This window comes from Sparus aurata, chromosome 20, assembly GCF_900880675.1.
Source record: "Sparus aurata chromosome 20, fSpaAur1.1, whole genome shotgun sequence".
NCBI classification, from domain to species: domain Eukaryota; kingdom Metazoa; phylum Chordata; class Actinopteri; order Spariformes; family Sparidae; genus Sparus; species Sparus aurata.
This window is the reverse complement of record NC_044206.1, coordinates 14,857,224-14,869,037: the sequence shown is the minus strand read 5'-3', so window position 1 is coordinate 14,869,037 and position 11,814 is coordinate 14,857,224. Positions and strand designations below refer to the sequence as shown.

Below are 11,814 nucleotides of genomic sequence, written 5' to 3'. Positions count from 1 at the left end.
GACAACTGGGACAAGACAAGACACACCTTTGTACACATCGAGGAAAAACAAACTAAAATTGAAAACACAATGGCAAAACAAAATACAACAAAACAAAACAAAACAAATCAAATCAAATCAAATCACATCAAATGAAAACAAATCAAATCAAATCAAAACAAATCAAAATAAAACAAAACAAAACAAAATAGCGGGACATTGCATGTATGTCAGAAAAATGCATGTATGTCACCTTTTTTAATATTCCAGATGTTACAGCTGCTGACAGCTAATTTTAAAGGCACTGTTTCTGAATAAGGGTTGTGAGGAAGTCACTGTGGAATGAGCATTGTTACTTTCACACTATTTTTTAAAAAAAAAGAGACATATAAATATTACATCATTGGCCCTTTAATGTAATATAAGGCGCCGTGTGTTTGTTTGTGGGTAGCTATTTCCACACCAGGAATCCGTTTTTTGGCAGACCTGTTCAGGGCTCTTCCTTCCACCATAAAATTGCCACACTGTCACACTGCCATGGCACACACTGTGTTGTTTTGAAAAGAGGAAGAGAACAGGCAACTTTATTGGCTGTGGCTAACACCAGCTGCTCCATACCCACTAATATTATGTTTTCTAACCTCAGTAGTGTAGTTGCACCCCGAGACCCAGCCAAAAAAGCTTCCCACCAGGCAGTCCCCAGGAGCCATGAGCTCACGTCGTCCTACCTTTTGCGGTTGATTTGCATCATGTGCCACTACTGTTGAGTCAGGTGTCATAACACAATTCTAATGGGGGATTCAGTTGGCAAACACCTTATTTGTCTTTGGCTGCAGATTTGCATTTATGCATCTCACCTCTCTGCACCTTCAGGGAAACTTTTTTTTTTTTTTCCTACCTGATTCAGTCAGTCTGCACACTCTGTACTCAGTCTGTTGAGTCATCTTTATCATGCATGGTCGTGATTGGCACGGCTATTTATTAAAAGTTAGGAGATTAGGAGAATGTGACCAAGATAGTGATTAATTACTTCACCCCTCTAATTTATATTGCATCACACTCAAACATTATCATTGCTGACATGAATGACGGTAAAAATCTACCAAAGTAAGACATGGGATGTAAAAATACAGGTTGCATTCTGTTTTCAGGCTCAACTATTGAACATCTTTGCATACCCACTGGCTGCAATGTGATAGTTCTATAGTAATATAACTTTATTGGTACTTGTAAAGGTTGTTTTTAGGTTTTGATGCCCCTATGGTACCCTTCCAGTGGAGAAAATGTGACCTCGAGGGTGCCTGGACAAAACATGGTGACGTGCCCTCTCTTTGCTATAGATGCATCATGGCTTTCTGCCTGCTGGTGCCCCACCACATACAGCTGGTGCCCTTTTTAATTTCTTTTCCCCCCTGCCCTTCAAAAATCTTGAGTCCACCACTGTTGTTTGGAATAAGACTTTAGCATAATCGATGCAATGAGCAACAAGTGATACGTTGCTTGAGTCTGCAAAATATCTCAACATTTGAGGGATGGATTTCTGTCACCAATGGAGCTGTTTTCCAAATCAAATGAGAGTTGGAATTATAAGGAATGAAAAACACAAAAAGAGCTGAATCTCCGCTCCTGTGTCAACACGCCAAAGCTTTTTTTTCACTAGTTTTCTTCATTCCCATGGATTTTAAACTTAATTGCACTGGAATTGACCTAAATTAGGTTTCGCTGAGACTATAATCGGGATGCACTTAAGAATCCAGCGCAACACTGTTAAATTAATTTTAGAAAAAGGTAAAATGAGAACATTTCACAATCAAATCGTACGCTCTGCTCTTCTGGCACTTTCAGCCAAACACTGAGTGCTAAACGCTCCATTCACATTCTGTTCTTCTCTACAATGACACATACTGAGTCGGAGCATAAAATTTCAAGTTCAAGTAGTTCAAGTTCTTTTCTTTGTAAAGCGAAACCATTGGAAGAAAATGCAGATATACGGTATCAGTGTATACCGTACACATACACAATATACATTGTTAGTTCAATGTGAAATCTAATGTTATTTCAATAGTGCTTTTATGGGGAAACCAGACACACCCACGGACTGCTGATACTCAAGAGGGATTTACACGAGGTCAACTTGGTCTCTTTTCATGATAAAGAAAACAGAAGGTGACACATTCTTAATAAGCTAAGTTTTATTTTACCTAGCTGACTCTCCTCTCTTCTCCTCTGGAGAAAAAACCATACAGATTTAACAACACTACTCTAGATGCTAGCCTCGGGCACACATTTAGGAATGTGCGCAAAAGGCTGCATCCACTCTTAGGACAGTTTTCAGCCATATATGAGGATACAGTTGGGTCATTACCAGCTGCAACAATGTGGCTGGCATTGTTTTCATCTTGTGAGCCAGTGTGTGTTTGTGGATGTGTGTGTGTGTGTGTGTGTGTCAGCATGACAAATGTGGTCCCTGAGACACCTCTTATGAGTATTTTTGGTGTTTCTATTGTGGTGGAAACCAAGTTGTTATGCATGTGCTTTTATTTTGAAGGATATTGGAGACGTATACAGGAAGTTAAGTCGAGAGCAGCAGCTTAACAGTTACGTCAGGGGAAGTTCAATGTTGTGAGTCCTGCTGAATAAACGGAGGTAACATAAAAGTCTCGTCTGTTGTTGGCATTCCTACTGAAGAACACGACACTATGTCTTCCTGTCTGAGGAAAGATTCTGTCAATGCGATAGAGTGTCAACCAAGAAACATGCAGGGATGGAACTGTACAGGTGTGTACCTGTAGGTCAGAGCAAAAATAAAGGCGGGGTTTGAATATGGGTGTGGTCCAATCAAGGTCTCTCAAAGTAGAGGGGTAGATAGTAGAAAAGGCGCAATTGGCCCAACAGTTCATATCCAATTTTGCATTAAAAAAAAGTTATCTCATGACACTTTTCTGTTGGAGCAGGTTTAGACCACTCTGTTTAATTGATTAATTTACACAACATTTTCCCCCGCATGAGCGAGGTCTTGGCGACTGTGGTGAGAAAAAAAAACAGCCTTTTCACAGGCAGAAACCTCTGAGCAGACCTGGACTCATGGTGGGAAGCCATCTGCCTCGACGCTCTGCCCCTCCAGAGTAAAGATATCCCAAGCAATACAGATTTCACAGCTCTAATGCAGGTGTTAACTCACTGTTAAAGATGCAGCAAAGGGTGTGTTGGTCTTTCCCAAGACTTTTCAGCTTGGATATTGCAGGGCTATTAATACTGTATTTATCTGGGTCTTAACTGAGCGCTGGCTCTCCTCTCCTCTGGAGGACAGTAAGCCCAGACAGTCCAGATTTCACAACACCAGCCTGACTAACTGTTTGAGTGTGAGCATGAGGCTGTATTGACCTCTGGGACGTCATTCTCAGCCCGTCCATTGCAAGGCTGTGAAGACTGTTTGATACTGAAATGACACGCGCTTGAAATCACAATTAAACGGCGAAATTACAGCTTGATATTTCAAAATGATTGTCTTGCACTTCACTACAGCTTTGAACATCCTTAACGTTATGGATGAATGTGACATCCATTCACTGAAGCTTATCAGCAGTCAAAATCTGTAAAACACTTGCAAGTGTTTCCTCGAGCACTGTAAAGTCAGCGCGGCCACCCTGCTGAGAGCAGCTGCCGTCCTGACTGAAAGATACTCATTCATGACTGGTCCCACCGCACAGTTTGAAACACACGTTTCATTGAGGGCATTGAAGAACCACGTTTCATTGAGGGTTCAGGAAACTAAGGTCTAAGTAATGTCGGAGGGAATTACTCCACACAAGGATCAATCTCGGCGTTCGGTCCCACGAGGCCTAAACTGAGTTTCTAACAATTTCATTAGTATTGGTTTCGGTCAGCTTTTCGTGTCACATTGCCCAAATGCTGATTCAGGGGCATTTCCATCCCCCCAATTATAGATTTTGCAGGAGGAAACACTGATACACGATTCTGCACCAAACAGAGCCTGGAGGACAGCCAGCTAAATGAGCCTCAGACCTGATTTATGGTCCACATTTCCTCCCTAACAAGACCAGACGGTAATAGCAGAGACCCAAAGCTGTTTACAATGTAAACTAAACGTATCACATTCATACTTGTGTTATGTGTGTGTGTGAATGTACTTGCAAGCATGCTCGAATCCGTAAATTGGGTTCCAATTGCCCGACGCTGATGCCAGACCCATCCTCCATCCACATTACTTAAGCCGCCTACAGTAAACACACGTAAGTTTTGTATTTCGGATTCAGTTCAGGTGACCTATAATTGTACTCTTGTTCCCACATAATTAGAACTCCCAAAGTGCACACACAAACAAAACATAGAAGTTTTGCGCTCAGAACAAAAGAGCCAAGGCGGGGAAAGTAAATTAAACTAAATCAGAAGGGCAGACCGGTTTGCTCACAGTCGAGGCAGGATCGTAATCTGGTGCTGTTGAACTTGTTAACATCAGCAAAAACTGTAAATGAAGACGATAAACAAGCCATAAGTCTCAGATAAGGTGAATATTCGAATTCAGGGAGGAAGGACATTTAATCCTGAAGTAGTTTTGACACCAAAATAAAGATGAATTAATGGAATGAGTAACAGAGGTGACAGTCAGTGGAGACTCGCCTTTGTGTTTTCGTCGCGGTTGTAGCAGTGGCGCCAGACGTTTGCCAGGACCCGCTGCTCACGTGTCACGGCGCTAAAATCCATCTTCTTCAGCTGAGGCAGGGCACAAATCACATGGTTCCTGAACACACACAAAAGCGCACACGCTAAATCAGCTTTAACTGACGTTTTGGGTCCAGAAAACAATGCCTGGGTGAGGCTCCTTGTCATTGCTCTTAGATGTTGTTAGCAGTTCCCCTCTGAACCTCACAGATGGTTTCTTTTAATGTTTTCAACGTTTCAAATAAAGTAAGGATCGGAGAGACTGAACACAAATTTGTGTAGCTGAACTTTGTTTTTCTTCTTTCCTGCCCCATTCATCATCTCCCGACTCTCCAAGTTATTGAGCTGTTGGAGGGGGTTGACCCCCCATTTGGGAATCAACGGTCTATTTAATATAAAATACATTATATGGCCAAGAGTCGGTGGATACCTGAGCATCACGGCTTTATGTGTTGGTTAGGCAGACCATTTTAAAGCATAGGCATTAATATGGAGTTGGAGGTCGCTTTGAGACTACAGCTGCCTCTCTTCCAGAATTCTCCACATGTTTTTGTGTCTGTGGGAATTTGTGCCTATTCAACCAAAAGAGCAGTTGTCTGACCGTGTCTTTGTGGACAATCGCTTTGCGCTACAGGGGCTCAGTCATGCTGGAACAGTAAAGGTCCCTCTCCAGTATGTGACCGCAAAGTTGGAAGCACCTGAATGGTTAAATGCCTTTGTAGACAACTCATTACTGAAACCAAGGGACCTGGCTCAAACCACGGTAATAAGCCCAGCGATTTTCCCTCCTGAGCCAACCTTTACAGGTAAACAGATGATTGGCGCTACACGCTTTTGGCACTCCCTGACCCTGCTCTGTGAGATTGAGTGGTCCACTTCACAATAAAAACATTTACAGTTGACGGGGCAAAACTATAGGGCAAAAATTTCACTTGTGACAAAGATGGCATGCTATGATAGTCACTGAGCTCTTTTTTAACAAAATTTAAATGTTTGTCTGCAGAGATTTAATGGCTATGTGCTGGATTGTATGCACCTGTTAGCAACGGGTGTGGTTAAACACCTGAGGGAGTCTCCACCAACTTCTAGTCATCCAGTTTTCTACTTTCTGGCTCTCATCTCCTCATTCACATTTAGCTCTTCTTATCACCCAGACACGGCCAAACCTACAGCCAAACGTTTACCGAGCCAAGCAGAATGTGTGACTGAAAATCGCAGTAAATTGAAAGAAAACGAAGTCCCCACCTGTAGCCTTTTTCGGTTTCTATGGCGTTTCCATGGAGCGTAATGGTGTGTAGACACTGGAGCCCTCCCAGCTTGTCCACCTCTGACACATTCCAGATGGCGTTTCCATGAAGGTACAACACACGCAGTTCAGTCAGCTCACACAAAACCTGGTCCAAACACACACACACACACACAAATACACACACACACACACACACACACACACACACACACACACAAAGACATTACCAGTTAAGTTAGAAATTGGGTTGCAATTACTTAATACATTTGATTAATGCAGAAGAGGATAAGCAGATGAATCCCAAATAAAAAGCATTTACATCTAATGCATCAGTAATAATGATGAAATGATAAAATAGCCATTTTCCTGATTACTTACAAATTTAGTTACATACTTAGCCCAAGTAATATTTTCAGTGAAGCACAGATTAGCAAATAATGTACATTTTAAAAAGCTGGTGAGGACAACAACAATTCTACAATGGTTTAGCAATGGGTTCAAAAAGCAAAGAGAAAAATAAAAAACAGCTAAGAAACAACATCAGCGAGCATGCAAACATACGAGACAAGAAAGAGTCCCACCGGGTCTATGCTCATGATCTTATTGAAGGACAGGTCCAGCCAGCCGAGCTTCGACGGCTGAGCAAGGAAGTGGTGCAGGGCATGCTGGAGGCCGGCGAGGTCAGCGATGCTGTTGTTGCTCAGGCGCAGAGAACAGCTCAGGTACTTCCCCTTCGAGTTAGTTTGATAAGGCCGCACGCCGCGTTGGGGGACCTCTGACAGCGCACCTGCACAACATGAAGCAGCTACAGTAATAAATCAAGTGCTGGCAATTGTTTCTGTCGATATTTGCATTCAGCTCACTTCCCAGCAGAGAAGTGAGGATCTACTTGAGCTATCATCCCTTTCATCACATTACGTGACACATGAAATCAAGGACGAACTCATGGCTGGTGGGTTTCTTTAACTAGATATGCACATGGGCTGAAAAAAAAAACCCTTCCACAGTGCCAGAATCCTGAACATAAATGTGAGCATAGTTAACAGTTATAAGAGAAAAGCTGGAGGAATATTATGGATACGACAATTAAAACCATGAAGTCATCAATTGGGAAGTTAATAAGCTCAGTCAGACTGTAAAAACTGTGGTACGCTAATAAGGCCTGTGGGTCAAATCTAACCTGTGATACGGTGCCAGTGGCCCTTGAACATTTTCGAATTCACCCTGATAATAAATTAATTCACACTGGGAACTTTCCTGTTTGTTTATAGCGTTTACTAAATGGTGGAAAAATGTTTTTTGGCTGACAGATATGCCGTCGTTGCATGATTTGGTAAATAAGGCTGAGTCACAGGCAAATTAATTTTTGACTCCTAATTGAGCAAAGTGTATTAGGATCAGATGGTGAGCTGTGCGAGAGTATACAGCTGGAGCAAAGGCTACACAGACATGAGACTAATTCTGATCTCATGAATCCGTATTTCACACTAAAAGAGCTTAAATATGCTATTAATTATGTGCCGGGTAGGAGTTCATGTTTATGAATCCCTGACACGAGTAATTGCACAAAGCAAAGCAAGATGAGTTTCCCTGCACATTGGAAGGAAATGGTCCTACCTGTAACGCGGCTGATGTCTTTAAATGACAGATCCACCGGAGGGCCGTACATATTCAAGTCTGAAGGTCTTTACACGCAGCAGCAGATTGAACAAATTATATCCATTGAACTTCCAGAGGCCTTTTTACTGTTTAAAACATAACAGGGTTGAAAAACACGAGGGTCCAAAATCTTGTATTGAAACTTGTTTCCTAGCAACTAGCAAGCACTTTGCTAACTATTCATTTAAAGGTCGTTGAAACAAATATTCATTAATTTTTTTATTTTTGAAAAAGTGCAGAAAAAACTTATTTAAAAAACATTATCATGACTGTGAATTAATCATTTTAAAATGTTTCTGGTGTCCAAAGTGATTGTTTTGTTCATCTCTGTGTGATAGCTCTGACAAATGGTTCCAGCTTTTAATGAGGTCTGTCAGCCAATAGTATAACATTGCTCTCTGTTTCCTCAGTAAGGAAGTTTGTGGCAGAAAAACATTTAAAAATCACTGATTTCTACACAATACTGTAGCTACTAACCTAACACTAGCTAACCAGTGTTATCGCTATCTAGCATTAGGGAAGTTAACGTTGGCTAGTTGGTAATAGCAACGTCTGCATTAGCTAGCGTTAGCAAGGTAAATGTTAGCTTGGTTGAGCAAGGGTTTTTTGGCAGCTGCGGCTCAGGGGTAGAGTCAGCGTCTTGTTATTGGAATGTTGCTGGTTCAGTTCCCCTGGTCTGCATGTTGAAAGTATCCTTGGGCAAGATACTGAACCCCAAACTATTCCCTATGTGCTGGTCGGCACCTTTCATGGCAGCCACCACCATCAGTGTACGAATGTATGTACGAAATGTAAATGTAAGGTTAACTTTAGCTAATGTTAGCTGGCTAACTTTAGCAATGTTAGCAAGTTCAACAAACACACAACAGCTTGACAAGGGCATGCCTGGATCTATAATTGTATCCACAATTCTGCATGCTATCATCACTAACTTCACAACTGACTACAATTTAGGTAAGAAATCAACTGTGCAGATTGCAAATATGGGCAATTTATGGAAACTGAAGGCGAAATCACGAGCGTGCCCCAACATTTTTGGAGTGGAGCAGCTCCGCAAGTACCTGCGGGTGTGGTTTGCTAGCCAGCTGGCTGACAACCTTGCTTGTCAGCTCACAGACCTCTGTTGCTCCACAGTAACAGTTCTGTTTATTTTCTATTGAATTATGCGTTGCTTTATGTAAACTTTTTAAGATAAAGCTCAGGAGCTCTTCTGCCTCTCACTAAAGTACACCGTCGGTTGCTGACGCAGGAAGAGGGTACTTCACTGTGCACCGTCTGCTGGTATAACATTTAGTAGGCTGTAGTCAGGCAGTGATTTTCAGTCAGTATGCCATTTTGAACACAGCCAGAGACTCCTTAAGAACTGTGACCCCAACTGAAATAATGAAACGATGGCTCATTGTGTAGCAGAAGCAAAACTCTTTAGTTCAGACCCGCTGACAGTCAGAGGCCTTTCAGCATGTTCTGGTGAGTCGATATTATCCATCACCTCTCCTGTGCGTGCTGGCAAAGGCTCCAGCGCCCCTGAATTGGACAAGTGGAGAGAAAATAAATAAAAGAGTGCACAAAATGCAACAGAGTATGAGTGTAAGAGGGCAAACAGAGGACGGGTTTAAACAGAAGAGCCGAGAGAGAGGAGAGGTGATGATGGAAAATTACATCCATCAGATGGAGTTCTCCCTCACCTTGTCGCTCAGTCAAGAAGTCCGCGTGTAAATATATGTGTGTGTGCGTGTGTGCTTGTGTTTGTGTAGCTTCACTAATAGCCCAATAGCATCTGATTGAAGGAGTAACTGCAGTCCTTCAATGAGGTGAAGAAAAAAAAATGGAGACAGACAGGCATACGTGCGATGAGTCGAAGTCAAGGACGGAGACAGAGGCCGACTGGCTGGAATCAGAGAGTGAGGAAGTCGATTCTCGCAGGCTGTGAGAAGGTTTATGTTGATGAATCTAATGCTAGAAACTGCATATTAACATAAGGTATCTAAGGACAGGGATGTGTGTGTGTGTGTGTGTGTGTGTGTGTGATTCCTCTTTGGCGGACTCTCCTAACTTCATAGATCAGGAAACAGGGTCATTTCAGTTGAATAAAATATCAAACAGGAGTCCCAGGCTTATGTCGAGAGCAGATGGGTAGCACTCTTTCCTCCCTCCCTCATGCACTTGCCCTTAGGGGGGGGTTGTTGTAACTGTCATCTGAAAGAAAAAAAGATGCATTTGGTGGTATAAAGAATGGTTCACGTCCGATGTGTTACCAAATGTTATGTTGGATAAGTAAGATAGCTTAAGTTATGTAACAGACGTGACTGGACAATATTGTTACACAAGGCAGGATGTTCCTGAATCTAACCAAACTGCAGACATGTTGATAACAGTCCAAAAGTCAAAAATATGTCATGGTATATTACATTTTTGTCAGAAAGCTTTAATTTGAAAGTCCAACCGGACGTTGCAATTTGTTTTTGTGCCTAACTTGACTGAAAAACTGACGATGTAGGGTTAAGTAGAGCATGGTAGGTGCTATGTGTAAGAATGGGCCGCCTCCCAAATTTATACCCCAGACTACTACTAACTGCAGCTGCTGTTAACCAGTTAGCTCAGTTAACTGTGCAGCTAGCGAGCGGTCTCGTTATCTGACTCTGTTTGGACTGGTGTTGTTTACTATCAGACTGCCATCTCTTGAGGCAGCTGGGTTAGCATGCTCGCTTTGATAGTAATCTCTGCAAGCCAATACATCGATTTCTTCACATTCTGTAAATAATTTTAGTAACTTTTTGAACAGCAGATTCTTACATATTGCACCTTTAAGGCCGCTGACCAAGCTGCCGTTCTTGACGAGCTGGGAGTGTTGTAGTATGGATGCAATTTGTAAAAAATGCCAAAACAATTTAGTTTACGCTTTACTCAGTACTGTCATTTTAACAGGCAGCTACATGTTGGATGTTCAGTTAAACACTCACACACACACACACACACACACAGTGGTAAAGACTATACACCAGAGACAAAGCACACTCCGTCGTGCAGAGCTGCCTCTAGTGAGCGTTTGTGTGTTTTATATTCAACGTGTGCATCAGCGGTGCTGAGATTTAAACAGACTGTGTTTTACCTCTGTAAACCTGTGAGTGATCAGCTGGCACATGGTGGACACAGAGTGGCCCAAAAAATGTTGGCAGGAGCCGCACGCACAGCTGTTGTGCTCGATGATGCTGGTCGACATGTAGACCGACATGAAGCGGTGGGGAAAGCTCAGTGGACGGCCGGCATAATTGAAGTGACCCCCGTGGCGACCACGCACTTGTGATCACCTCTGCTTGAGAGTCATAAATAGATTTTTTTTTTCCAGCTAGGGTAATAATCATGATTTCTGTGAGACATTTGTTTTGATAAAACGCAAACACGACTTATTGAGAACTATTTTAAACACAGGAACTGAATGTCTCGTAACCTCAGATTTAAAGGTCAGAGCAATATCATAACTTTTTCAGAAGGGGTGTGATTCTCATAAAAACATTCTCGCATAAGCAGTGGCACGCTCAAGATATTTCTGGGGCAGGGGCAAGAAAATAAAAAAGGGCACCACATGTATGGCCTTGCCCTTTCACCAATGTGCAGAAAGGGCACTTTATTATGTTTCATCAACCAGAGGGGGCATCCAAGAGGGCACTTTTGCTGCGATCTTTCAAACATAGGGGGCATCATTAGGTTCCTGTGGGCAGATATTGCAAACGCGGGATTTGGGGCAGCATTCAGTAGCTGCATTAATGTCATTCACTTCTCTTTTCACTCACATTTGTGATGATGTATGCGGTCTGAGCAAGCAGAAAGGCGCCATACGAGCACCTCAGCCTGCACTGGATCACGTGATCTGCATGAACACGACCGCAGCTGTGTCACACCAACGTTCACGGTGCAGTCTACACATTTGAGCGTACTTACCAATGTTCAAAACTTTTAGGAATTTTAGGAATACTAAGTCTTATCTTGTATGCGCCAGTGTCGTTTCCACTCACTGTAGTCCAGCACAAACAATTGCAATGAATGTGAGACAGAAAAACACAATTACTTCTTGTGATATTCAAAAGATCCCCACTGCTCGCACAGCAAAACCGTAGCTCTCTCTATCTCACAGTTAATGTCATTGTAACATTAATAGACTGGAAAACAACAATGCTGCAGGTGTAGCCAGCAGTAACTAGAAGGGTGCTGCTGCCCTCAGCTCAGCATGCATCACTCAACATAAG

The 11,814-nt window shown here is 42.5% G+C and overlaps 1 protein-coding gene across 1 annotated transcript; it reads right to left on the bottom strand.

Moving 5' to 3' along the window:
• Positions 1-2,917: 2,917 nt before the first annotated feature.
• On the bottom strand, positions 2,918-7,676 carry LOC115571274 (leucine-rich repeat-containing protein 51-like). Its single transcript, XM_030400567.1, has 5 exons — positions 7,529-7,676; positions 6,493-6,698; positions 5,908-6,056; positions 4,621-4,741; positions 2,918-4,465 (listed from the first exon to the last, which is right to left on the bottom strand). Exons 1-5 carry the CDS (start codon positions 7,578-7,580, stop codon positions 4,376-4,378), a joined length of 618 nt encoding a protein of 205 aa, XP_030256427.1. The 5' UTR covers positions 7,581-7,676; the 3' UTR covers positions 2,918-4,375.
• Positions 7,677-11,814: the final 4,138 nt, after the last annotated feature.

Coding starts and splice junctions, on each gene's coding strand:
- LOC115571274 (XM_030400567.1), bottom strand. CDS start 7,580: ATGTACGGCCCTCCGGTGGATCTGTCATTTAAAGACATCAGCCGCGTT. Junction 6,057..6,492: donor AGATCATGAGCATAGACCCG/GTGGGACTCTTT, acceptor TGTTTGGACCAG/GTTTTGTGTGAGCTGACTGA. Junction 4,466..4,620: donor ACCGCGACGAAAACACAAAG/GCGAGTCTCCAC, acceptor CTTCATTTACAG/TTTTTGCTGATGTTAACAAG.